General features: G+C 43.1%; 9 protein-coding genes across 9 annotated transcripts; 3 read left to right on the plus strand and 6 right to left on the minus strand.

The window, feature by feature from the left end:
* Positions 1 to 1,116: 1,116 nt before the first annotated feature.
* EAF01_002849 (uncharacterized protein) lies at positions 1,117 to 1,623 on the minus strand (the record flags this gene model as incomplete). Its single annotated transcript, XM_038911103.1, has 2 exons — positions 1,117 to 1,302; positions 1,363 to 1,623. 2 exons carry the CDS (start codon positions 1,621 to 1,623, stop codon positions 1,117 to 1,119), a joined length of 447 nt encoding a protein of 148 aa, XP_038774025.1.
* A 1,057-nt stretch (positions 1,624 to 2,680) lies between these two features.
* On the minus strand, positions 2,681 to 5,147 carry EAF01_002850 (uncharacterized protein; the record flags this gene model as incomplete). The annotated part of the gene is made up of 4 exons (XM_038911104.1): positions 2,681 to 4,023; positions 4,079 to 4,543; positions 4,594 to 4,855; positions 4,917 to 5,147. The coding sequence occupies 4 exons, from the start codon at positions 5,145 to 5,147 to the stop codon at positions 2,681 to 2,683; spliced, it is 2,301 nt and encodes a 766-aa protein (XP_038774026.1).
* Positions 5,148 to 5,655: 508 nt separating this feature from the next.
* EAF01_002851 (uncharacterized protein) lies at positions 5,656 to 6,589 on the minus strand (the record flags this gene model as incomplete). The annotated part of the gene is made up of 3 exons (XM_038911105.1): positions 5,656 to 6,348; positions 6,395 to 6,461; positions 6,516 to 6,589. The coding sequence occupies 3 exons, from the start codon at positions 6,587 to 6,589 to the stop codon at positions 5,656 to 5,658; spliced, it is 834 nt and encodes a 277-aa protein (XP_038774027.1).
* Positions 6,590 to 7,596: 1,007 nt separating this feature from the next.
* Positions 7,597 to 8,892, plus strand: EAF01_002852 (uncharacterized protein; the record flags this gene model as incomplete). The annotated part of the gene is made up of 4 exons (XM_038911106.1): positions 7,597 to 7,784; positions 7,910 to 8,055; positions 8,171 to 8,672; positions 8,745 to 8,892. 4 exons carry the CDS (start codon positions 7,597 to 7,599, stop codon positions 8,890 to 8,892), a joined length of 984 nt encoding a protein of 327 aa, XP_038774028.1.
* Positions 8,893 to 8,935: 43 nt separating this feature from the next.
* On the minus strand, positions 8,936 to 11,306 carry EAF01_002853 (uncharacterized protein). The gene is made up of 4 exons (XM_038911107.1): positions 11,122 to 11,306; positions 10,541 to 10,903; positions 10,307 to 10,489; positions 8,936 to 10,257 (listed from the first exon to the last, which is right to left on the minus strand). The coding sequence occupies exons 2-4, from the start codon at positions 10,893 to 10,895 to the stop codon at positions 8,984 to 8,986; spliced, it is 1,812 nt and encodes a 603-aa protein (XP_038774029.1). The 5' UTR covers positions 10,896 to 10,903; positions 11,122 to 11,306; the 3' UTR covers positions 8,936 to 8,983.
* A 112-nt stretch (positions 11,307 to 11,418) lies between these two features.
* Positions 11,419 to 11,942, plus strand: EAF01_002854 (uncharacterized protein; the record flags this gene model as incomplete). The annotated part of the gene is made up of 2 exons (XM_038911108.1): positions 11,419 to 11,516; positions 11,741 to 11,942. The coding sequence occupies 2 exons, from the start codon at positions 11,419 to 11,421 to the stop codon at positions 11,940 to 11,942; spliced, it is 300 nt and encodes a 99-aa protein (XP_038774030.1).
* A 351-nt stretch (positions 11,943 to 12,293) lies between these two features.
* Positions 12,294 to 15,085, minus strand: EAF01_002855 (uncharacterized protein; the record flags this gene model as incomplete). Its single annotated transcript, XM_038911109.1, has 2 exons — positions 12,294 to 14,808; positions 14,892 to 15,085. The coding sequence occupies 2 exons, from the start codon at positions 15,083 to 15,085 to the stop codon at positions 12,294 to 12,296; spliced, it is 2,709 nt and encodes a 902-aa protein (XP_038774031.1).
* Positions 15,086 to 15,856: 771 nt separating this feature from the next.
* Positions 15,857 to 17,280, plus strand: EAF01_002856 (uncharacterized protein; the record flags this gene model as incomplete). The annotated part of the gene is made up of 3 exons (XM_038911110.1): positions 15,857 to 15,977; positions 16,123 to 16,224; positions 16,256 to 17,280. 3 exons carry the CDS (start codon positions 15,857 to 15,859, stop codon positions 17,278 to 17,280), a joined length of 1,248 nt encoding a protein of 415 aa, XP_038774032.1.
* Positions 17,281 to 18,291: 1,011 nt separating this feature from the next.
* On the minus strand, positions 18,292 to 22,569 carry EAF01_002857 (uncharacterized protein). The gene is made up of 4 exons (XM_038911111.1): positions 22,463 to 22,569; positions 20,023 to 22,395; positions 19,900 to 19,948; positions 18,292 to 19,830 (listed from the first exon to the last, which is right to left on the minus strand). Exons 2-4 carry the CDS (start codon positions 20,082 to 20,084, stop codon positions 18,448 to 18,450), a joined length of 1,494 nt encoding a protein of 497 aa, XP_038774033.1. The 5' UTR covers positions 20,085 to 22,395; positions 22,463 to 22,569; the 3' UTR covers positions 18,292 to 18,447.
* Between the last annotated feature and the right edge of the window lie 754 nt (positions 22,570 to 23,323).

The following is a 23,323-nucleotide window of genomic DNA, read 5'->3' on the forward strand; positions in this document are numbered from 1 at the left end:
GTAATGAATATATGCTATTGGTCAGTCTCGATTACTCAGCATTTCAATTTACTGAATCAGCTTTTACAATCACAACCTTGCCCCGCTTTTTATAATATCGATGATAGGATAAGTATCACGTGAATATGTCACAATTACCAATGTATACGGTTTTAGTCTATTACAAATGGATTATTGACCTTGGTTCTTGTTGCATAACAGGAATTTCGAACCTTGTTCTCTTAAACCCATTAGATGCGGTGGTCTAGGCTTGCGATTGCAGGCGGAACGGCTGGACTTAGATGTGCTATAGACGATGCGCTCAGGATGCAACGTCAACATAATTTATTTACAAAGCAGAAATATTCTTCAACCAAAAGCTATGTTTCAGTAATTTCTAGTGTGCAGCATAGGAAGAGTCGGCATTTGCTGCCGAGAGCAGAGTGGAAGCCCCTCAGGAGAGAACCTCGCTAGCGAAATTGCCGAGGTGTGCAAACAACCAAAGGGCTTGAACTTTCATATTCGGCGAATTTTGGCCCCTCCCAACAATATTCTACAGTCGAATAGATGGTAGAAATGATCTAAGAAGCCTCTAGGATAATCACTCATACTCCGTACTGGATTATTCTCACGATCTAATAATTGTTTGACATTAGCCCTAGTGTAGCTTTCTCCAGTACACTGAGTCCATGGCAGAGTGACTGTTTGCTGTAAATCCCAACACTGTCTGGAATTGTGGCTGTCAAGTATTTCCTTGGAGTGTACTGGATGCATCGTATTCTGGGATTGTTTCAGTAGATGGGATACAGATTACTGCGGAAATGGCCACTGCACTGGTTATAAGGGGATGAAAAAGGTACTGAGTCACAATGTCTACTGAGGATCTCGCCTTGAAGTGCCTTCAAAAGAGAGATACTCCAGACTAGCCACACATAAGTTGGAAAATTGATTTTCCTATCCAAAAAATTCATGCGAATTGATACTCAACACTAGTATCGTAAATTCAGTCCAGCAACTGATAAATAAACTAGCTTGACCATTCCTGTGATCTTCTGGTGAAAAGCAACACACGATTAAAACACATTTTTGGCCCATTCATACCAGATGACAGCGCCATTTTTCCATCAAAGAAGTTGCTCACTCCTTATCGTCCTTTGCGGTCGAGTCTCCATATGAAACGAGTGAAGGATCCACTCTAAAGCCTTTCTCCGCCAGCCCTTTCAAAATCTCGCACAAGCTTTCGAGGACTTCCTCATCGAGAACAACCAAATGCTTCTGTTCATAGACTTCCTGGTCGATATCATACTTGGGTGTGTTTTGTTCCTGTTCCACAAGAGAGGTTCCGTTTATTCAAGGCTTAGTCCACCAGAGTTGTCAGTCTACCTTTAATCTCCTTTTAATTCTCTTTCCAGTCAAAGTCGTCTTTACCTGGTGAATTATTTCTGCAACGCTCATTCCACGCTTCCATACCTTCTCCTTAATCCAACAATTATCATGATCATATTCGAAGGTCTTGTCAAAAGCTTTAACAATTGTGACACCTTCATTGGCCATTCGTGTGAGAAGCACGTCTTCCTGCCGCTCAACACCGTCAGGACACATAGCCCAGTTTTTAAGCCATGTTTTTGAGTGCCAGCTGGGCATCTGAACTGTGGATTCTTAACATCTGGTAGCTCGATGTAATACTTCTTCTATGTACAGGAACTTGTGAGTGTCAAGCATTTCGGAAAGAGGGGCCCCTATCTTTTCTTTAGATGGACAGAACTGCACCGAATAGGTAAGTCCGTTGGCTTCAGGACAAACGATATAATGGAATAGCCTTAAAATACACATTTTGTTTGTTTGAATATGGATGACGTTGGCTCTCAAGTATCTTTTTTCGATGATCTAGCAACCAGTGCACTAATCCCATTAGTTTCGTTCCATCTTCGATGGCGTGATACATACAGTATAATTACTGAGACAGACTACTTGATCCTGTCCCAGAGCTTTCTATTCTGAATTTGCAATATCGAGGATGGCCGACTTGATGGTTATTCAAAGGCATACCCATGCAGCTCAAAAGAATATATAACAATTCTTCCCGCAGTCAGGTAGGAGAACTTTCGACTTCCTGTATGTCGAACGATGTTAGTGAATCTCGAGAATCACTTTATGGTTACTATTATGACTTTGACTAAGCCAAGATGGAAATTGATGTTTCTTATTTTAGTTACTCAAGTCTACGCTCCGCTCAATAACTAGTCTCGTCGGTATTTTGAGTCTGGTATTATTTGCAGACCCAGAAATCTTTGTCAACAAATCTCTACGAACAAAAATTCAACTTTGATGTTCCATAATATTGCAGATATCATTACAAGTTGGGGATTTCATTGGCCGGTCAAACGTGAAGTGATGAATGGATACCAAACGGACTGATCAATATTCCTGAAATAGTATTTAGGAATACTTGTAATCCATTGTGCAAACAAAATAGACTGTGGTGCTTCCATTCTTCCTGTAGTCTAGATTGACTTTATGCCAATCCATGCAAAGTTCAAATTTCAGTTACCCCAAGTTGGACCAAAATCTCTTTGATTCCGCGCCCAGCCATGCCCTCAAGTCTTCTTCATATCTATGTATATAGTATCACCTATCTTTAACAGAGGCCCAATTATGGCTTTATCACCTATATCTCTGCTGAACCATAGATAGTAGGGCGTCATGAGTCTTTCCTGTGCTCTCTCTTGCGTTTTTTTCTGCCACCGTCTCTCCTGATTTCCTTCTTTCTGCTTTGTCTCCAACCGGTTTCTCCCCCTCTCTCATCCTCTGATATCTCTCCGTCCTCCTTCCAACTACTCTTCTTCCCTCGATCCTCTTTTACTCTTGCTTCATCCCGCAATGTCACCTCACAACCCCTTTCATTTCCATTTTCCTTACCCACGTTTTTTGTCTCCTTCTTTCCATCAGACTCCTTATTCCCGATCCTTCGTTTCTTCTTCGCTGGGCCCCGCCCGCTGCCTTTCGAAAGCTGTAATATAGACTCCGCGGTCTTAGCAACTTTATTGATCATTGGAGGAGGAATCATCTTCAACCTAAATTGTGGGCATGACTTCGACAGCGAAGTGGAGTTCAAGCCATGTGCAAATGAACTTGTCATCAATCGGGGAGCCATACCTAACGGAATTCGAGGACCGGTTGGAGGAGCTCTGTCTAAACCCAAGGACCTTTGAATTTCTGCACGATGTAAAGCCGTACGTTGTGCAGCGGCTCGCTGTGCATTAATTCGCTTTTGTATGAAAGCCTGTCGATCACGTAGAGTTCTGGGTACCTGATCTTGAGCAGCTGGATGTTGGGTTCGAGCTTCCTTCGAAAATTTAGCACTTCGCTCTATTACTTGAACTGAGAGTTCTGATTGAGCTTTCTTTTGTTGAACTACACGTTGTGCTTGGATTTCCCGAGCCTCTAGTAACTTGCGTTGCAGTGTAGAAGATCTGATTGAGCCAGTCGATAATTGGGCATTTTGATTAGTAAAATTATTTTGTAGTGGGACTTTACTAATGGAAAAGGCTTGAGACATTAAATTGGGATTATGGTCAGTGATAGTAGCGGGGTCTACTTGAACATGATCGCCGACCTTTTCAGTGAGTGCAATAGCCACCGAATAGTCTATCTCTGTGTTTTGTTCCACTCCGGTCATCGAATCAGAAGCACTAGCTCCATCATCCGAAACACCCTCCATAAATTCACCATTCGTCTCTGTGAACTGTCTTCGAAAGGAATTACCTGTAGTAGCTGACTGCAAACTAACATTCTTACCAGAAGGCTCCATATTCTCTGATACTAGAACCTGTGAGTTGTGGACTCTTTCGAGTTCTTTGGAATCATGTTCCTTTTGCCAAAATTCGTATAATTTATGGCTGTAATTTTGCTCGTTGTATTTCTCACGAAGTTTCTCGTCCTTCAGTATCATGTAAGAGATTAGCTTCTGGTTCCATTCGAAGCGCACCTTATTGATAGCCTTGTGACTTTTGGCCTGCCTGAGACTACGGATGTAGTCATAACCTAAAAATCACTTAGTACCTCATCGTCTGTGAAAGAATGATCGCCATCTCCTCACCCATACTTCGCAAAACGCTCCCCAAATGATCTCTACTGATGACTCCATTCCACAATGAGCTCTCCTTTGTGTCATTGGCACCCAGATCAAGATAATAGTTTGCATCATAGTTTATGTCTTTCTCCTCGACAAAAATGCCTTTGGTGACACTTTTGAAGAAATCTTCGTTGTGTGGCTCCGGGGGGTCTTCAGGATGAGGCGCTCCTATTGAACGAACTACTCCCTCGCGAAAGGCAGCGAACTGGATTTGTGCTATGGACTCATCCGGTTCTTTGTTCTTTCGCTCAAAGCACTTGAGGCACATCTCTCTATCATTGTCGTATCTCCACTTCCTATCATGATCCGATAGTATCATGAATGCGCGTTGAATGTCGTTCCATTTTTGTTTCATATCTTGTAAAAGTGCCTGTTCTTTTCCGTGCCACCTCGTTTCTTCTTCATCGAACTGTGGATTATAGGCCCATCCTGGAACTTGTCAGCAGAGTTTAACCACACATAAAACTATATCAACATACTCAATTCAGAATAGGCCTTGCTTATGTCCTCAATCGAGGCAGATGAATCCAACGATAACACCTCATAATAGTCCATGTCTGGATCATGATTATACAAAACTCCCCGCAGATTCTTGGCATTCATTGTAATCTGTTCAACGTTACCCTTCTTTCTCGTCTTCTTGCCTGCTTTTGACATGTAGTTCATTCCTTTTGTAGTTTCGAGCTCTTCAAAGCAAATCTTTTTAGGTTCAACGTCTACCTCCTTAGAAGCTTCCGTGTCCTAGAATCAACAAGCACTATTAGCATGTGCATTATATGTCTTGTGTATAACTAGTATTCACCGTTATGTGCGCTCCATGGCCAGGTTGAGAAAAAAGGCCAGATCGAGGATGATTGCCAGAGCACACAGCTTCAGCAAATCGAATGATCTTGACATATTGTTCAAACTCGAATAACTCCTGTGCTTTGTACTGGTCGACTTGGTAGAGCTCATAGATAGTCAAGCAAGAAGAGTTTTCCTTTGGTTCAAAATAATTCGTATTGAGTCCACTAAGCTCTTCACTCAATGCCATGGTGGAAGACAACAAAGTACAGATTTGAGGTGCTGGTGGTATTTTCTTGTGGAGTATGAACAAAAATAGAAGAGATGTGACAACAAAGTCAAAGTCATGCCAGTGTTCTTACAGCTGACCACCACGAAAGAAAGGGTTTAATTTCAAATGTTGAGGTTATTCCAGGGTTTCACTTTGTTTACTTAAACGGCATTAAATTATGCTATCGGCTGATCCATGTCCGAACCTCCGAAGTGATATTTTTCAGATGAGAATAACAATCATGATCAAAGGAAGGTATGATGAGAGTCTTTTTCGTTTGTTGTTTAGGAAGGAGGTGTTCATGAATTCCTTGAATGGCACATGATTTTTGCCAAGACGGATGGCTGCATAATAGAAGGGTCGAGAGAAATCCCATTACATCCATCGTGATTCACCACCATATTCTTGATTCAGTTGGATACGTTGGTATAATACATATCATCTCTAAAAATCAATTACATGACAGGCAATTCAACTATGTTGTTGCTCATTCGTCAACATCACAACTATTAGAGATCTCTTCGTACTTCTTATAATTCTCCCCATACGCCTCGATCTTCGCCATGATTGCCTTATAAGCATCACTTCCAATCACTACTCGCAAAGGTGGATCTGAGAGTGTAGCAAGCTTGTACATTGCCTTCGCACCTTTCTCTGGATCTCCAGCTTGAGTGCCGTTCCTCTTTTCCATTGCTTCTTTGGCATTCAGATGATCATATGCAGGGTGTCCTTTCTCGGGAAATTGCATAGATCTTCCAGCCCAATCAGTTCGAAATCCACCTGGTTCAACACAAGTGAACTTGATGTTCCATTCTGGCTTCACTTCTTGACTGATGGTTTCAGTAAAGCCCTCGACAGCCCATTTACTTGCACAGTAAACGCTGAAAAAAGGCACGCCTCTTTGACCTCCAATACTAGTGACTTGTTGAATGAGGCCGCCACATGGTTTTTGGTTTCTCATGACCTCCATTGCCTTTTTGGTTACGGCAAGAAGACCGAAGAAGTTGACCTCCATCTGAGTACGAGCTTGCTGCTCACTGATTTCTTCAAAGACACCTGCAAGGCCGTATCCTGCATTGTTGACGACTACATCGACGCGGCCAAATTTATCGGTTGCGGATTTGAAAGAATTCTCGATATCAGACTGACTAGTTACATCAAGTTTGAGGGCCAGAAAGTTCTGTTGCTATTAGAGAGATATATATCGTATGTGTCGGAGATAGTACCTTTTCACTTGTCCCCTTGAACTTTAAAGTCTCAGGCTTACGAGCAGTTGCGACGGCGATATCGCCTCTATATTGAGATCAGTCAAGCTTTATTTTGTAGCATTTTTCAAAGAGAGCTTACCTATCGAGGACCTCTTGGACGAGATGGTTTCCGAATCCGGTGGAAGTACCAGTAATGAAGAAGACTCTGGGCATGATTCTTGTAATTGATAGACGAGGTGAGGTGCAGCTGCCGATTATAGAGTGTTTCGTCTGGATTATTTATATAGAGTAATTTCAAAGGTTACACTCACCAATATGTCAAGTAGCTATGCATATATACATCAAGATTGGTACTAGGGTCGGATTTGGGGGGCAAACTCCAGCAGAAGCATAAGTGGGAATTTGAACGACGTCATGATGAATTCGTCAGTCGTTGCCCCGGTTCCATGCGTCACTGTTCGTTTTAAGACTTAGTTTAGTAGTTTAAGGAACTATTTATCAGTGTTGACTTTGTTCCATCACATTTACGAGTATTTGTAATGATAAGAGAGGATTGAGGACTGGAGCATGTGGGGCGGAAGTAAAAGCGGTGAAAGAGAAGGCAAAAATCCAATTCCGGCTCAACGTAATATCACAATTTTTTCAATACAGACAATAAGAGAATGACATCAAATTGGGGGGGAGAGGGGGTCTTGGTGCGTCTTATCACGACTCTCAAGCTCTACACAAACAAACGTCTATGTATAAGGTCGGTAAGAAGCTCAGTCTCAATCCATCGGATTCTAAGATGGCGCTACCATCCACATCTCTTGTGTTCACGGAGAAGGCCAATTGTGACTACTGTCTCTTCTTCAGATCGTCCATGATTCCCATAAATACAGAAGACTTTTTAACCACAAACCATACCCCCTCGAGACTCCTCAGGTCCAACTGTATACTTGGATAGACTCTTACTCTAGCCAAAAGAGGTTAGCTGGTTCGTTGGCCAATCTAACCCCGCATTGTGATACCTCACTCAGAAAGTAGTCATAAACACAATACATTTATCGCTTTCGGTCACTTGCATTAGCCTTAGAGAGATACCCGTCACTTTACAGCCATTGTGGTATATTTCATGCAAGTACATATTGAACCATATCCCCTCCAAAAGCCAAACTCCTCGACTTCAACCCCATCCATCTCATCCATCCCCAAACCACTCACCCCAAGCAACCTCCAAAATGCACGCCAAAGATCTCCCCTCCTTTAAAGAAATACCCCCAGTCCCAGGAATGCCTCAAGGAACTGCCTGGGGTCTTTTTGACCAAAACGGCGAGCGAGATAATTGTGGTACTCTCAATTTACTTACGCCCGAAAATACACTCGAAGCAAGCAAGGAGATTAAATCTGGTAAAAGTGTTGCATTGAAGTGTGTCTTCTTCTCATTATCTTACACTACTATTTGTCCCGTAAATTTTGTTCTCATTCGATGATCACCAGGGGAGAAAAAGTGACAATACACATAATATACTAACATCTGCTCCCTCTCAAAAGCTGGTCTCAAGACCGCATCCACGAACCTGGATTCGGTCGCGAGGTTCCAAAACATACAATCCGAGATCTGGCTCCGTTTGGTTTCAAAGGATATGATGATGTGATATGCATGAATACGCAAAGTGGCGCTCAATGGGATGGACTCCGTTCGTTACTCCCATTTCATTTTCTCATTCAACGTGTCCAATGCATCTCATACCCTTCTCTTCACTCCCCTTCCGCAACCCAACCCTCCAACCAAAATTAAAAAGTTTCGCAAAGGTCACTGGGCCCACCAAGCCACGTCCCTCTACTACAACAACCTCTCCCACTCCGAAATCAGCTCTCCCCTTGCAGGGACCCCATGCAAAAACGTAATCGAAGCCTGGACCGCCCGCGGCGGCATCGTCGGACGCGCCGTCCTAATCGACTATGTAGCCTACGCTCAACGCCACAATATTTCCTATTCCCCAGTCACGCGACACGAAATTAGTGTAGAGACAATCGAGAAAATTGCAAAGGAACAAGGAGTCGTGTTCAAAGAGGCGGATATCTTGATTGTGCGGAGTGGATTTGTAAAATGGTATGAGGAGGCGAATGCTGAAGAACGCAATCGAGGCGTAAACGCCCATGAATTCGTAGGCGTGAAATCATGTGAAGAAACAGTGGAATGGATATGGAATCAACATTTTTCTGCCGTAGCGGGTGACACGATTGGATTTGAGTGTTGCCCACCAGAGGCAAATTCGGAATGGGTTTTGCATGATTGGTTGTTGGCTTTGTTGTGAGTTCAAGTTCTTTCCTATCTTTCCATTCCTCCACCCGCGTCAACATCAAACTGGCCTTCCCTACCAAGCGGCTGTCCAATAGGCGAACTCTGGAATTTAGAAGATTTGGCAAAGGTATGCGCTGAGCAGAATCGATACTCTTTCTTCTTTACTAGTGCGCCGTTGAATTTTCCAGGTGGAGTAGCGAGCCCACCGAATGCCGTTGCTATATTTTAGGTATGAACTTATGAGAGTGAGAAGAATGAAATGGTTGAAGATGGCGAAAGGTGGAAAGGAGGACAGAGTGGTAATTGTAGTTGGATTTTCTTCAAATCTGTTCCTGATTCATCTGCCTTATTTCAATTTCCCCCAATGAAGCTGTGCCAACCCTCTTACCCACCGCTCCCAAATTAACCACGTTCCTCAAATTGCCAAACGGCAAAACGTCACTGATCCTCTTCGAACCACTCAACCACATTACCAATCTATCTACTCCGCATCCCCATCCACCAGTCGGTGGTAGTCCGACTTCCAACGCTTGGATATATCCTTCATCCACTGTATCCATCGGATTCTCTATATCTCTAAACTCCAACTGTTCTCTGAACTTATATCTTTGTTCGAATGGTGAATTTTCCTCCTCGTACATATTCGCTATCTCTTGGTGCCGAATGAATAGCTCCACGCGCGCGGAGACGAGCTGGTTGGTTTTGGGATCGAGGAAGGATTTAGAGAGGGGTGCCATGGAGGAAGGATGGTGCATGATGAATGTTGGTTCCGAGCAACGGGGTTCGATGTAGAGAGATGCAAGTTTGTCTAGGAGACGAGGAAGGGTTGGGTTTACGGGAACTTCGAGAGTATGCTTTGTAAAGAGTTCGAGAAGGTCTTTTCTGGCATCAGTTTTCTGGAGATCTGGTAGCTTTTCCCCAAGTGCAGCTTCGACTGTGGGTATGAATTCGATTCGTTTAAAGGGTTTTGTGTATAAACTCTCTTCGAAAGGTGGAAGTTCGACAAAAGGCATGTATTTGACTTGATGAGGATCATCACGCAACCCATTGACAAGACTTACAAGGCCTGAAATCAACTTCTCCGTCATGGAAATAAGATCCTCGAGGTCGGCGTATGCTTTGTAAAATTCGCAAGTTGTAAATTCCGGATTATGTATCGCATCAAGACCTTCATTCCTGAATGCAGGACCAATCTCGAAGACTCGATCTAAACCACCAATAACCAAACGTTTCAACCATAACTCAGGAGCTATTCTCAGAGCCAACTGTTTTTCGGGGAACTCCGTTGCATTCGTTTTGAACGGTTGAGCCATGGCACCTGAAGCCTTGTCGGCAAGAATTGGTGTTTGGAATTCGAGGAAATTATCTTGAACTAGGAAATCACGGATATGTTGTGTGATTTTGGATCGAAGTCGTAAAGTAGCAGCAACATCATTGTTGACAAGAAGATCAAGATGTCGATTTCGAATACGACTTTCCGGATCCTCCAACTTTTGAGGCACTGGTGCCAGACTTGGGGTTAATAATTTAGGTATTTCGATCAATTTGAGGGTGGAGAACCCCTTTTCTGTTCGAACTGGGTAACCAGTTGCAGCTGATCCATGTTAGATTCACAAACATGAACACATAAAGGCTTCACTTACAAATCATATCTCCACGTTGCATCAGGTAGGTTAAGTTTTCGAAGAAAATCGGCGATTGTACATTGACATCTTGGTTTTTGGATATCATCCCAGATTCAGCTACTAATTGAATTGAATAACCATCTTCTATTATGTTTATGAAGGCAAGCTTGGAGCCAAACTTCCGTATACTTTCAATTCTACCTACAAAAAATCAACTCCTATTCATTCTCTGCTTCGAAGATGGTTCCTTACCATGCAACGTAAGAGCAATGGCTTCGTCCCTTTCCACACCTGGTAACATTTCCGCACATTTCTCACGACAACTTTTCACCGATGCGATTTTACCAACCTTTTTAATTCTAGGATAATGAAGAGCGCCAGCTAACTGAAGTTTTTTTATCCTAGTTTCGGTAGGATCTAAACCTTGCTTCAACTTTACCTTACGAATCTCAATGTTCCCTTCAGTCTCGCAGTAGGGTCTGTTCGACCTCTCACTGCGTAAAGAGTAATGTACAGAAAAGAGTCGAGCATTTGCAGCTGGTTTTACCGGAAGAATATCATGACAGAGGTAGGGTCTAAGAAATCGAAGACCAGTAAGAGAACTCATCCTATATTCTTGAAAACAACTCAATTAGCTTAGATTCAAAAGGAAAACATTGTGAAATCAAATGAAAATATAAATATTGAGTTTTTTCAGACAACGGATCGATGTGAGATCAACCACTCTCCCGAAGAAGGGTGTCAGTCGCAACGGTTCTAATGTTATATGGAAATCATCATATAAACTCATGGTGAAATTGAGCAATAAAGCAAAGAAGAAATACTTTACATACCAATTAATTATTACACTCTCTCAGATCAATTGATAGTAGATAAGAGAGTGTTATTGTTGACGAGGAAATTAAATGAATTTTTCGAAGCTCAGCTTCGAGTTTTATCTTCCAAAAATGTATATCTCCGGAACAATGATTTACCGACGCTAGTCGAGCTATCCCTTCAAAGTTTCATCCACCTAGGATTGAATCGAAGATATCAAACCAAAAGAAGCCCAAATCTATTCGATATTAATACACCCTTCTCGTATACGAATCATATTTGTCCCAATTTCACATACATAAAATACCGCAATCATGTCGATGTTCGGAATGGGTCGTCCTCAACCATCCTCGCAAGAGAAAATCGCTGCTGCTGAGCAAGAGATGGATTTGATTACTGATATGTTCAACAAGTACGTAGTCAATGAATTCATTTATCATTGGTGGCAGGCCTCCAAACTCCCACAGCTAGCTGTACTCGAATCTTTATAGCTATATTCAAACTCAAACGATCTACCTTCACGGCAACGGCTCATGGAGGGGCAGCGGAGCGGCATTGCCCCAGAAGCCAGGAATGGTTTCAATTTACTCGATATACCTTCATGATTTTAGCCCATGCTAACAATTTCGCTTGTAGACTCAGTCAATCCTGCATCAAAAAGTGCATTCCCAAAGATTACCGCGAGGGCGAACTCAACAAAGGCGAAGGCGTCTGTATCGACCGCTGCGCATCCAAATTTTTCGACGTCCAAATGAAGATTTCTGAGTTATTACAAGCTGAGGCCGCAGCCAAGGGAGCTGGTGGTGGTGGATTCGGAGGTGGTGGATTTGGAATGTAAAGTTAGAGATATCTGTGAAGAGAGGTTGTAGGAAGTTCTGTATTATTGAGCCGGTCCATTTGGGTAAACAACCGATGCAAAGATGACATGATGATGAAGAGGCAGGCACGAAAAAGACTCCACCAGAATACGTCGAGGCTATGAAAATTATTTGTGGGTGATGATGTGCTCATCGATATTAATATTGTACAATAGAATGTGGTATGAGGATCACACAAGGTGGCTTTCACTGCCCCCACCTCTAAAACTCCAATCCATACTACCATGCTCAGATAAATGTAAATGCTTGATGGGTATTCCCAAAACGCCTGCTAAATGAATCTCCTCGGATCAACAAGGTTAATATAAAAATTAAGGGTTCCTTGCTGCCACAATATTTGGTCCAGTACCAATTCCCGTAATAGAGCGAACAAGCCAATGAGCCCAACTTTCTTTTTTAAAAATGCTTTCCAATTCATCTGCTCGTGCCTCCAGATCATCTACCTGTCTTTCAAATTGAGATACTCCATCCTCGACATCCTGTACTTTCGACACAAGAGAATTGAGCTCGTACTCAAGTTTGGCTCCAAGGACTTCAATATCCTTGAGAGTTTCTGTAACATGTGATCGTTCTTCACCAAGAAAATCCTGTGTATTATTCCTCAACTCTTGGTACTCTTCGCTCAACTGCATGTGTAATTCCTGGAACCTTTCCTGGTCCAGAGCAGCTTGATCGTCTAATTGGTTGATCCCATCGATTTTCCTTTGTACCCATGGGCATATATTGTTTTGAAGGTCCAATATCTTCTCATATGTTTGTTTATAATCCTCGTTGAGTAATTTGTGATTTTGCAAAGCGAGCCAATCATCTGATTCGTCAAACTTGTCAGTGATACCAACAGGTTCCCAAGCTAGAACTGCGTCTTCGGCATCACTGAAAGACACATGACGCTGTAATTGATCTTCGCAACGATGTCTCCTAGAATGGGATGCATCGGAAACACTATGCCGACGATGAAGTATCGCCACAAAGGTATGATTATCACTACGTTCTGCTTCTAGAACTGGGCCTTCAAGATCACCCTCACCACAAATGGATCCTGAAATAGAAGGCTCCTTTGCGACAAGTTCACGACGAATCTCTTGCGCCTGTGCCTGCCATTGTTCTTCGGCTTCCGCGACTTTCCTTTCCTCCAACTGTGTAGCAGTTAGAATTTGGGTGACACCTAGTAAGCTTGTCTTGGAATTGCCAGGAGGTGATTCGCTATCACTTTCGCGGAGCCCAGCTTGCGCTAATCCATTTGTGAAGTCTTTAGTTTTTGGAATCCCATTTTCATATTCTCCTGGTTTGATCTTCCAGCTAAATGCTTTGTTGATTGTCGGGCTAGATGGTATGCCTATTCCATGAGGTGTTGCAGTCAGATGTCCCGGGCTAAAATAACCGCCGTTCTCATCGAATTCACGAATTTCGTCTTTCGATTGTTTACTGGTATGACCGCGTAGGCCAACAGCATCCTTGATTCGTCCAAAGCCTTGCTTGGCCTCACTCATTTTGCCGGTGGCTTTCTTGAAAACAGCTTTATGGAGTTGAATTTCTCGATCGTTTGGTGTTTCCAACATGCTCGTGGCCGATCCTGGCGGCTGTGCGGAGTATATATCACCGGAGACTTCTTTCTTCCGAATATCTACATCGTCCTCTGGTGGCGTTGAATCAGCTCTGCTGTGAGACCACATGTACCCACCATGATCATCTTTTGTGAATGACATGTGAGCTGCCGTGGGCTCTGATTTCCCATGATATTCGGCACCTGTCCGTCTTGATTTTCCATACCATAACCATTTGGATCTCGCTCCATGTATCAAAGTTATAAAGCGCTCTAGATCCCAGGTTTCAATGTCGGCAATACCAGATTTATCACGACCAACCATTCCCATGACCATTTCACCACTCTTCCCACTAACTTCTGCAAGGGTTGATTTGACTGCTTTTGGAACTGCCCAACCTTCTCCTGCAGCACCTTTAGCAGTGCTTTGATGTAATCGCTGTAATGTGTGCCTATCCAACCTCCTAGTACGCTCCATCTTTTGGGACTTTTGAAAATAAGCAATACCACGCTTGAGACTAACAACATCGAATGCGTCCTTCGCCACCGGGGCTCCATAGTGATTGAGTCGATTTCTAGCACCCATGAGTAACCCAAGGAGTGCGGCCACAGTAGTCGGACCCAAGATTCCATCGGAGGGCTCGATATTGTAGTATTCGGATCCAATCTCGGTCCACCAATCATTTATTGCTCTCTCCGTGACGTCGCAGAGGCAGCCGTCCGCATATTCCTGTTCCAATTTTCCAAATATCATCAGGGCGACTTGACAAAGTTTCACTAATTCGATGACAGCGCCATAGAGAGGTATTCGATCGCTCGTCCTGTACAATTGGAAAAATTTGGCTTGTGTAGCAGCGGCCGGGGCTTGAAGACTCATGCCGGATCTTCCAGAACATCCTAACCTCTTCAAATTCTCGTTGACAATGAAATCTTCCCTATGCTTCCTTACATCTCCATTCGGTACCGGAATAACATTTAGACCAGAAGGAAAGCTGCTCAAATTCGTCACCATCAGTGTTCCCAAAGGCGTATCCTTAGGTCTGGCGTGATATTGGGAAATGGCGTTGAAGTAAACTCGAAGTCTCGGATTCCATGTCTCCTTATCTGCGGGTATCCCCAGTACGCCTACTTGAATCCTATGTCTGTCATCTCCCGTATAGGTCGTAATAACGAACGTAGGATGGACCCTCGAACATGCCCATTGCTCAACAAGATAGATTTCGTAGCCTCTAAGTTCTCCGTGACGTTCTATCACTCCCGTTGCGCTGTCCTCTTCGAGATATCTGTTGGAATTCATGCGTTAGTAATTAATCCTGTAATTGATGATGAGATGTTCTCATGCCTGAAAGCAACTGGATCAGCGAACACATAAGGTTGTTTCGCATGTTCTAGTTTGTTGCCATTTGATGTATCCGTTGCGCCATTGGCATTACCATTCTGTTTTGCTTGAGCGGTCGAACCACTTTTATAAGAATGAGAAGTCGTTCTTGAAAGGGTCAAAAGATCCTCTCTATTCATATTTGGATCATATGCATGAGGAATCGAGAAACGAAAAGACATATTATTCCCCTTTATACCTTTATCACTCTTCTGTCCTTGGGGTCCCTCAATTTACTTACTAGTAGGCTCTGCGCTGTGCTGCGGTAACCGTTACTGGGGTCCTTTGATGTGACGTCGGTGTTGAAAGGGAAAAGCTTCATTGCATTTATTTTTCTCCCCAGCAGATGGATGGTAAATGATATATGTAAGGAATTACTCTCAATCTACCTACCCACCTACCTACCTACCTAGTATGTTTCATATGATCAAGAATCGATATCCATCTTTTGTTGTTTTTGGCTCTGCAATCACACAACTTTGAGTTGCATTAATCACCTACAGGTTCTGCTGGTCCTTTCAAAGGCTCGGGCGTGTGATTTGTGATTCACAAAGCGGTCATTAATGATCAAGGTCATCCATCCACCAGTGATGCTAGGTATTCATCAATCCCTGATCACCCTTCTATAAGTGGGTAAAATATACCTGTAGCTACCCTAACAAATCATCATTCTCCAGGGTTCGCCTGTTACTAGAAAAGGTATCAAATCCGATGAAGACCCGCCAAAGTTAATTGACAATCATATCCTACATACCGTACAGACGACGAACTGTCTCCAAATCAATAAACATCTACCATACTACGACACTAACACCTCTGAATCGACATATACCTTTACCACTATCATACACAATACACTACCGACTTCTCACACTGAGCTTCCTTTTAGTATACCAAGAGGTACCGACAAACATACATACCTACATTCAAAAACTAAGGCGGGGTGAATAGCTATGGATGTTCTTGAGAAGGAGATCATTAAGCTGCAGAGGGATTCCAGCTTTGATCAAAGTATTGAGGATGTGGATAAGATCATACAGCAACTGGAAAAAGCAAGAGATGCTATTGAATCAGGTACATATATCCTGAATCCCCGAAGAAGCAAGTCGGCGACGGAACTTAGGGACATAAAGACCTGAAAACATTGAATGTCCCTACTTCCGCTCCGAATTGCTTCTTGACTACAATGTGTGATTACTGAACAGTTCCCTGTACCTAGAACCTCATTTCGCTTCCATAACTTTGACCAAACTCCAGCACCCATTGAAGAATGGCTTTGAGAAAGTTAATGATGATATAAAGAAGATCCATAAAGCACATGGTACATACGGCAAAGCAGTGAACTCGGTGAGTGATGCATGCTTATGTTCATACATATAAAACTCGAGCTGACCATCCATTCCCTAGAATCTGCCAAAAACAAACATTACTCAACGAAATCGATGCTCTTGCAAATCATACCGAACTCGTAAATCGAGCTATTACCATGCACCTTTTACGCGAAGGACAATTCGAAGTAGCATCAACATTCTACGAAGAGTTACGAGATATGAAAAAGAATGGCTCGGGTCCAGGAGCAGATCCAAACTTGCTTGCGCCAGAGAACGAGGCTGTGGACGAAGGACTCCAAGGCGAATTCGAAACCATGTATAATATCTTACACCAGCTCAAAGAGCGGAACCTCCGTCCAGCAATAGAATGGGCACAAAAGAACAGCAGAGAACTCGAAACTCGAGGTAGTAATCTTGAATTTGAACTCAGCAAACTCCAATTTGTTTGGTTATTTCTGGGTCCCGAGGCGAACGGTCTTCCAGATGATGAATATAATGGTCTACCAGGTGCACTTCAATATGCTCGTGATTACTTTCCTCGATTTCAAAGCCGGTTCCTCGAAGAAATTCAGCAACTCATCACAGCCATGGTCTTCGAATCTAATCTTCAAATATCCCCTTATCGACAAACTTTCGACACCTCCAGCTCCTGGTCTGAAGTCTGCACCTCCTTCACCCGCGAATTCTGTTCGCTTCTTGGCCTATCTGCCGAATCTCCGCTTTATCTCGCCGTAACAGCTGGGGCCATCGCTCTCCCTACCCTCATAAAACTCGCTACGATCCAAAAAACAAAACGTACGAATTGGACAACGGATACAGAACTTGCGGTAGAGATACCATTGCCGAGAAGCATGATATTCCATCCTATTTTCGTATGTCCGGTGAGCAAGGAGCAAACGAATGAATCCAATCCGCCAATGATGTTACCTTGTGGTCATGTGGTTGCAAAGGAGAGTTTACAGAAATTGAGTAAAGGTGGGAGATTCAAGTGTCCATATTGTCCAGTTGAGAGTCAGATGAAGGAGGCAAGGCAGATCTACTTGTAGGGCAAGGGGTGGAAGTGGGGATGGGGACGGGATCCTGATGAAGAGAAGTAATGTTTATGCTTATGGCAGGCGTTGGTTTTGGATTATATATGGACGGCTGAATGGTTAGGTGGGTTGGCATATGTAGGATATGGCATTAAAGAACAGGGTGGGATGGGATGGAACAGGGCGTTCATGGGATATGGGTTATGGGACACACACATACATATTACGATTGTTGAAGTGTATTTTTTTTTTCGAATTGCGCAAGCAATGAAATAGCGATGAAGCGCGGAGAGGGATCTCCACACAATAGCATAAACTATCTACTCTACTTTAGAATAGAAGAATAAATAGATGATATCACTATCTATATCCTTGATCTGAAATCAAGAGTCGAGTCACAATCTCAATAGTGTCAGGAAGGGGAGGGAGGTCTGAACTATCTAGACGATCATGAATGGCAGAATCTAATGAAGTGAGTACAATAATACCTAGCGAAAGGTAAAAATATGTGTCGCAAAAACTGCGATAGAGAAAGTCGCAAGCAAAATTAATTGAATATTAAAATGGAGTTGTGATAATTGATTATTCAGATGTGTAACAAATGTGGGTTTTCCTTCCTGTCTTGTCTTGTGACGGTGAGGATGAGGATGAGGATGAAGATGAATGAGGTGAATGAGGTGAATGAGGTGAATGAGGTGAATGAGGTGAATGAGGTGAATGAGGTGAATGAGGTGAATGAGGTGAATGAGGTGAATGAGATGAATGAGATGAATGAGATGAATGAGATGAATGAGATGAAGGGGGAGTGATGGGAAGGAGATGAAGAGGGAGTGATGGGGGACGAGGGTGTTATGGGGGAGGAGAGTGGGAACGTGAGGAGAGAGTGGGAATTTGAGGTGTGAGGTAGAAGTTAAATGAAGCGAGATGCAAGTAGCGAGAAATGACGACGAGGAGATCAGATTCATCACTAATACCAATACCTTCACATTGAAATTTCATTCCCGCACTCTCTAGTATGTCAATTTATACTCAACCCATTATATTCATTCATCCTTCTCATCGTGATAGCTAGCTACAGTATAGTATCATCAATTTAGAATTCCACACTACTTTGTGCAAACCCGTCTACTTCTCTTCGGGTCTGGTATCCATTGGGTTGCTTATATCCTCATCAACACATGCCTAGGTTTCCCCTTTTGCAGGTTCTGCCTTTGCATCTTCTTCTCCATGCTCCGTCTTCGCTTCGATCTCTGAGTCGGTTTCCATCGTGGTATCTTCCTCTCCTTTCACTGCATTTTCCTTGGCATCGTCTGGTTCGATCTCAGAATCTGGTTGTGGCTCAATATCCATCTCCTCTTTAACCCGCTTTTCCCCAGCTTCACTTCCAATATCGTCTTCTGCTGCTCTTTTCGATGTAATTGATTGTTCATCGTCATCTTTCGCCTCAATTTTCATGTTCGCATCCCCATCTGCATCTTCACCCGCCTTTCCACTCGGTTCGCCGTCCTCTCCTTCCTTTCCTTTCTCTTCTTCCTTCTCCTCCGTGAAATCTGGCCTCCTTCCCACAGCAGCCTCAACATCAATTCCACCCCCAGTCATTGGCACTTTTCCCGGTTCCTGAGGCCCCATATCCTCCATTCCAATTTCCTCTGGACCCCTCGCATGTGGCATCTCATCGTCTTCTCCCATTCCACTTTCATCCCCTTTCCCCGTCCGTTCTTCTCTCTCGGGTTCTCTCTGTATTCTCAACTGCGATGCTGGAACCACTCCAGCTTTCTGTTCCTGGCGTAGTAATTCTCCCTGTGTAACTCCACCATCTGCTCTCAAACCTTGTTCTCCAGAACTAGATGGCGATGAAGAAAGTAGCGACATCATTGCATGAGAACCAACTGATGAAATACCGTTTACGGATACAGAAACTGTCTCAACGCCACCGGGTCCATTTGGTCCATCAATTGTCTCGGTACTCTCTGTTCGTACCTCCCCACGAGGCGACCCGCCTCCGGAATTTGTGCCATTTGAACCTGTGTGTGAAAGGCTCGATTCCCGCTTATTTAACCAACTTATTGGAGTTAACAATGCACCTCCTAGTGCTTCGTCACTACCTAGTCCTCCATTCACGGGAGCGGTTCCAGTCATCGGATTACTCCAGGTGATGCTAAGAGGGTCAACGGATGGAGGGGTTCCATTACTGAGGACAGAGGAAGAAACTCTTGGATCTGGAACGGCAGGTGGGAGAGGGAATGAAGTTATGGGCGATGTGACATGGACGACGCGATCGAGGGCGTGGAGGTAAGAGGGAAGAGAGCGGTGGTGTTGAGTGGGATTTAGGAGCAGTTCGGATAGACGTTGAATTGTGTGAGGGGGGTGAGTTGGGAATTGCTTGTTCAATGTATTTTGAATATCGAGAAGTTGCTTGTAGCAGATTGGTGGAAGAGATTCTAACGACGGTTGGGAGGTAGTAAAGGGGTCTTCGGGATTGGTATCGCGTTTGGGGGAGAGTGAAGGCGAGGAGGGGCGAGGGTGCGTTGGAGGTTTGGGGATCTGGAAATCGGTAATAACAATCTGGAATCATAAATTAGCTATCGGCGCACAGTACAGAATTGCTCAGAAGCAATTTAAATCAAAGCATACTTTCTCCAATCTGGTCATCAACCTCTCAAGTAAATTCGGCCATGTCGAGCTATAACCCAAGTGTCAGTATAGAATCCATGATACTTCGCAATCCTGGCGATCATAAGTATGCGCAAAACATACTAATCAATAGATTGACCATGTGCGAGTGTCCTCAATATCTCATCATCATTATCAATATCCATTTTAGGTGTTTGCGACAAGATGGAATGTTTTGTAAGTTGATTTGATTTATTAAATATTGAGATTAGTAGGCGCGTTTGATAGTGATAAGTGGTCGGTAGCCTTGAGGTGACGCGATTACGATTGGGAGTGATAGAGTCGAGAAATTTTGGTGGGAAGAAGCTTGGGCCGTTGATAGAATGGAGGGGAGATGGAGTGAAGGAAGCTGACCAGGCTGAATGGAACTGGAAGGAATTATTTTCCGGATTCAATGTTAACAATCACATAGGTTATGATGGAACTACTAGAGTAGTCTGTATCCTATTGGCTTTTGTCCATATACGATTAGAAGTATGAAATGATAGATGTTTCTCTATTACCAACTCCTCCAAACCTTTGACACCTCCCTGACAAACAAGCCAACTAACATCTTCCCCCCCCTTTCGCAAACCGATGGTATGCTAGCGGAGCGTCGGACATGTGTTCATTTTGCTTTGGCAACCTGAGACTCGAAGATCTAAATTGGTCTTGAAGGTTTTATGTGGTATATTAAGGGTTCATGGCGAGATGCTGTTCATTTCAACACCTGAGTTTGAGCTGTACAAAAGACTTTACCACAGAAGTTGAATGGAATATTGAGCAGTGCTCTGAGCTGAGGGCGGTTGCTCAATATATGAAAGATTAGCATCCCTTGGATCTGTCAAAACGGTGGCCCATCAAAGTCATCTCGCCTGGCTCAAATTTAATGACCAAATGTTTCTTCAAGTTCGAGATACGGTAAATGAATCATGATTCAAACCCAAATAAGAATTCAATGTAGCAACAGTCCTCGAATTTGTAGTGCAGACTTGATAATTAGATGGCTTTCATATCGAGTTGGGTGTGAATAAATTCGACCATGGCGGGGTCTAGAAAGGGATCGCAGTAACGTGGATTGCGAAACGATGAACCTTCCTACATATGGCCCGAGGAGCCATTCAACTGAGGGTCGCCTTACTAAGGAATGATGAACGTTAGAATGGCCTTTTGAGATTCATTCGACGTATCAAAAACCGGTGGCATTGGAGTGGTTAGTGCGGTTCTTTCAGCGTTTTTCAGCGTTTTTCAAAGATTGAAGTATGCCTTGAGCCTGCTCTAGCATAACTTCCAGACCAATGTCGATACAATACATGGAGCAAACCTAGGAAGGCAGGGTTCTAGCATGTGGAGAAGGAGGACATATGCAGCATATGCATGCATTAGACAACATTAGACAACATTAGAATCTGTTATCAACCAACCTCTCGAGCCTCTCCATCATGATCGACCTTTGATATCCATCAGCCTTAGAACACTGCCTCACTGATCCCACCACGTGCCCACCTGCAAATTAACCTTATAAGATATCGCGGGTCAAGTTAGCCCAAAGGTCTAGAATCCACGGTTGCATGGAAATCTTGGTACCCCCCTCCCGACGGCGGAATACACTTGAATCATATTCGTAATAGAATTTCCATAAACGGGACCAAAAGATTCTCAAGTACTATACCTAATACCGTATGTATCCACCTTTAAGATATATTGGTTATTTGGTTGGTGGAACGATACACGTATGCCTGGATTTTCGTCTAGCTTCCACAATCCTCTCTCCACGAATATATAATGCCAACCTCCCTCAATCCTCTTACCCTCACTCTCTTCTTGTTCTCTTCAAGCATAACGGCGTTGCGATACGAGTCCTCCATTGCACATCGAGGCGACGAGAATCGTTCAGTTACTTTAGGGTACCTGATCGGCGGAGTTTTTGATTGCACAAACCTTCGTGGATACTTTCATTGAGATCTTGGCTTGATGCTGGGACTTGAAGAAGAAGAAGAAGAAGAAAAGGAGTTTTGAAGAGGCGGGAGTCGGGAGTAAATGCTGTGGTCATGTTTTAAAGAGGTCAACAGATGATCTGATTCAACCAAGAATAACCTCGACCAATGAGTGTGATGATGTGTGATGATATTGAGTCGTCGGTCTCCGTGTTGTAGAAGTGTGTGATGTCTTGAAACAAATCCATACCACTGCCAAGATGAAAGATGGTTTCACTCAAGAATGGGAATGATGAGATGGTCTCCTGTCACCTGAGCTCTTCCACGCATTCCCACCCAAACTCAGTCTTGGAGTATCATCACTCCGACATTTGTTATTGATGTATCAGATTAATTGTAAAGTTCATCTCTTTGATGAAAACGAGATCCATATAATAAAGTTCATCACAAGAAGAACAAAACTACCTACCTAGATGTGCAGTTTGCCTGTTCGTATTGGCTTTGCTGTCATGCACATCCAGTCCTTCTCATATGCATCCTGCTGCGAAACACAGATCAGATGGAAACAATGATTCGTAGAGATGGAGGTGGAAATAGAAAAGTAATACTGTAATGATCACGTTGACAATTCCACTCTCGAACTCTAGCTAGGTAAGGCATGCTATGTATGTTATGTATGTACCTATGCTATGTGTGCTGTGCTAATACCAGGCATACTATGCCACCATTTTCTTACATACATACATATATATATACATATACATATATACATACATACATATATACATACATACATACATATATATATACATACATACATATATACATATATACATATATATATATATATATTCATACATACATGCATACATACATACATACATATATATTCATACATACATATATATTCATACATACATGCATACATACATATCGTATACCTGTACATCCATTCATTAATTATGCCGCAGTTTCCGAGAGTCGCCAGCCATACTTTCCATCGATCGCATATCGCTGAGCCTCACTCCATCCAACGACTGCGCCCAGTTCTCCAGGATTGAACAATACACCAGCCATTCTCTACAAGCAATATTGTATCAATTGATGACTTCATTGCTGAATGTTTGGGGCTGGTGAAGAATAGACAGATAGATTGATCAAATTGCTGACAGATGGATGAATGAGTGGAAGGGATTCTGAGATCAGTTATATAGATGTAAATAAAGTAATTTCCCTGAGAATGATTTTACAATTACAATTACAATTACAATTACAATTACAATTACAGTTACAATCACTACCTAGGTAATACGATTATACGACACACTCTTCCTTACGTACACAGTACATAGTACACAGCATACGGCCTACAACAGACACCAACAAGAAATACACACCAAAGTGTTAATACGAAATCATTCACTCAGGGTTCAACGTTGCCCAGCCTTATAATATTGACCTGCGTACGG

The sequence above is a fragment of the Botrytis porri genome, assembly GCF_014898465.1.
Source record: "Botrytis porri strain MUCL 3234 chromosome Unknown BPOR_003, whole genome shotgun sequence".
NCBI classification, from domain to species: Eukaryota; Fungi; Ascomycota; class Leotiomycetes; order Helotiales; family Sclerotiniaceae; genus Botrytis; species Botrytis porri.

Coding starts and splice junctions, on each gene's coding strand:
- EAF01_002853 (XM_038911107.1), bottom strand. CDS start 10,895: ATGAGTTCTCTTACTGGTCTTCGATTTCTTAGACCCTACCTCTGTCAT. Junction 10,490..10,540: donor CATTGCTCTTACGTTGCATG/GTAAGGAACCAT, acceptor GATTTTTTGTAG/GTAGAATTGAAAGTATACGG. Junction 10,258..10,306: donor GCAACGTGGAGATATGATTT/GTAAGTGAAGCC, acceptor AACATGGATCAG/CTGCAACTGGTTACCCAGTT.
- EAF01_002857 (XM_038911111.1), bottom strand. CDS start 20,084: ATGGATATTGATAATGATGATGAGATATTGAGGACACTCGCACATGGT. Junction 19,949..20,022: donor CATGGTCAATCTATTGATTA/GTATGTTTTGCG, acceptor CTTGGGTTATAG/CTCGACATGGCCGAATTTAC. Junction 19,831..19,899: donor TGATGACCAGATTGGAGAAA/GTATGCTTTGAT, acceptor TTATGATTCCAG/ATTGTTATTACCGATTTCCA.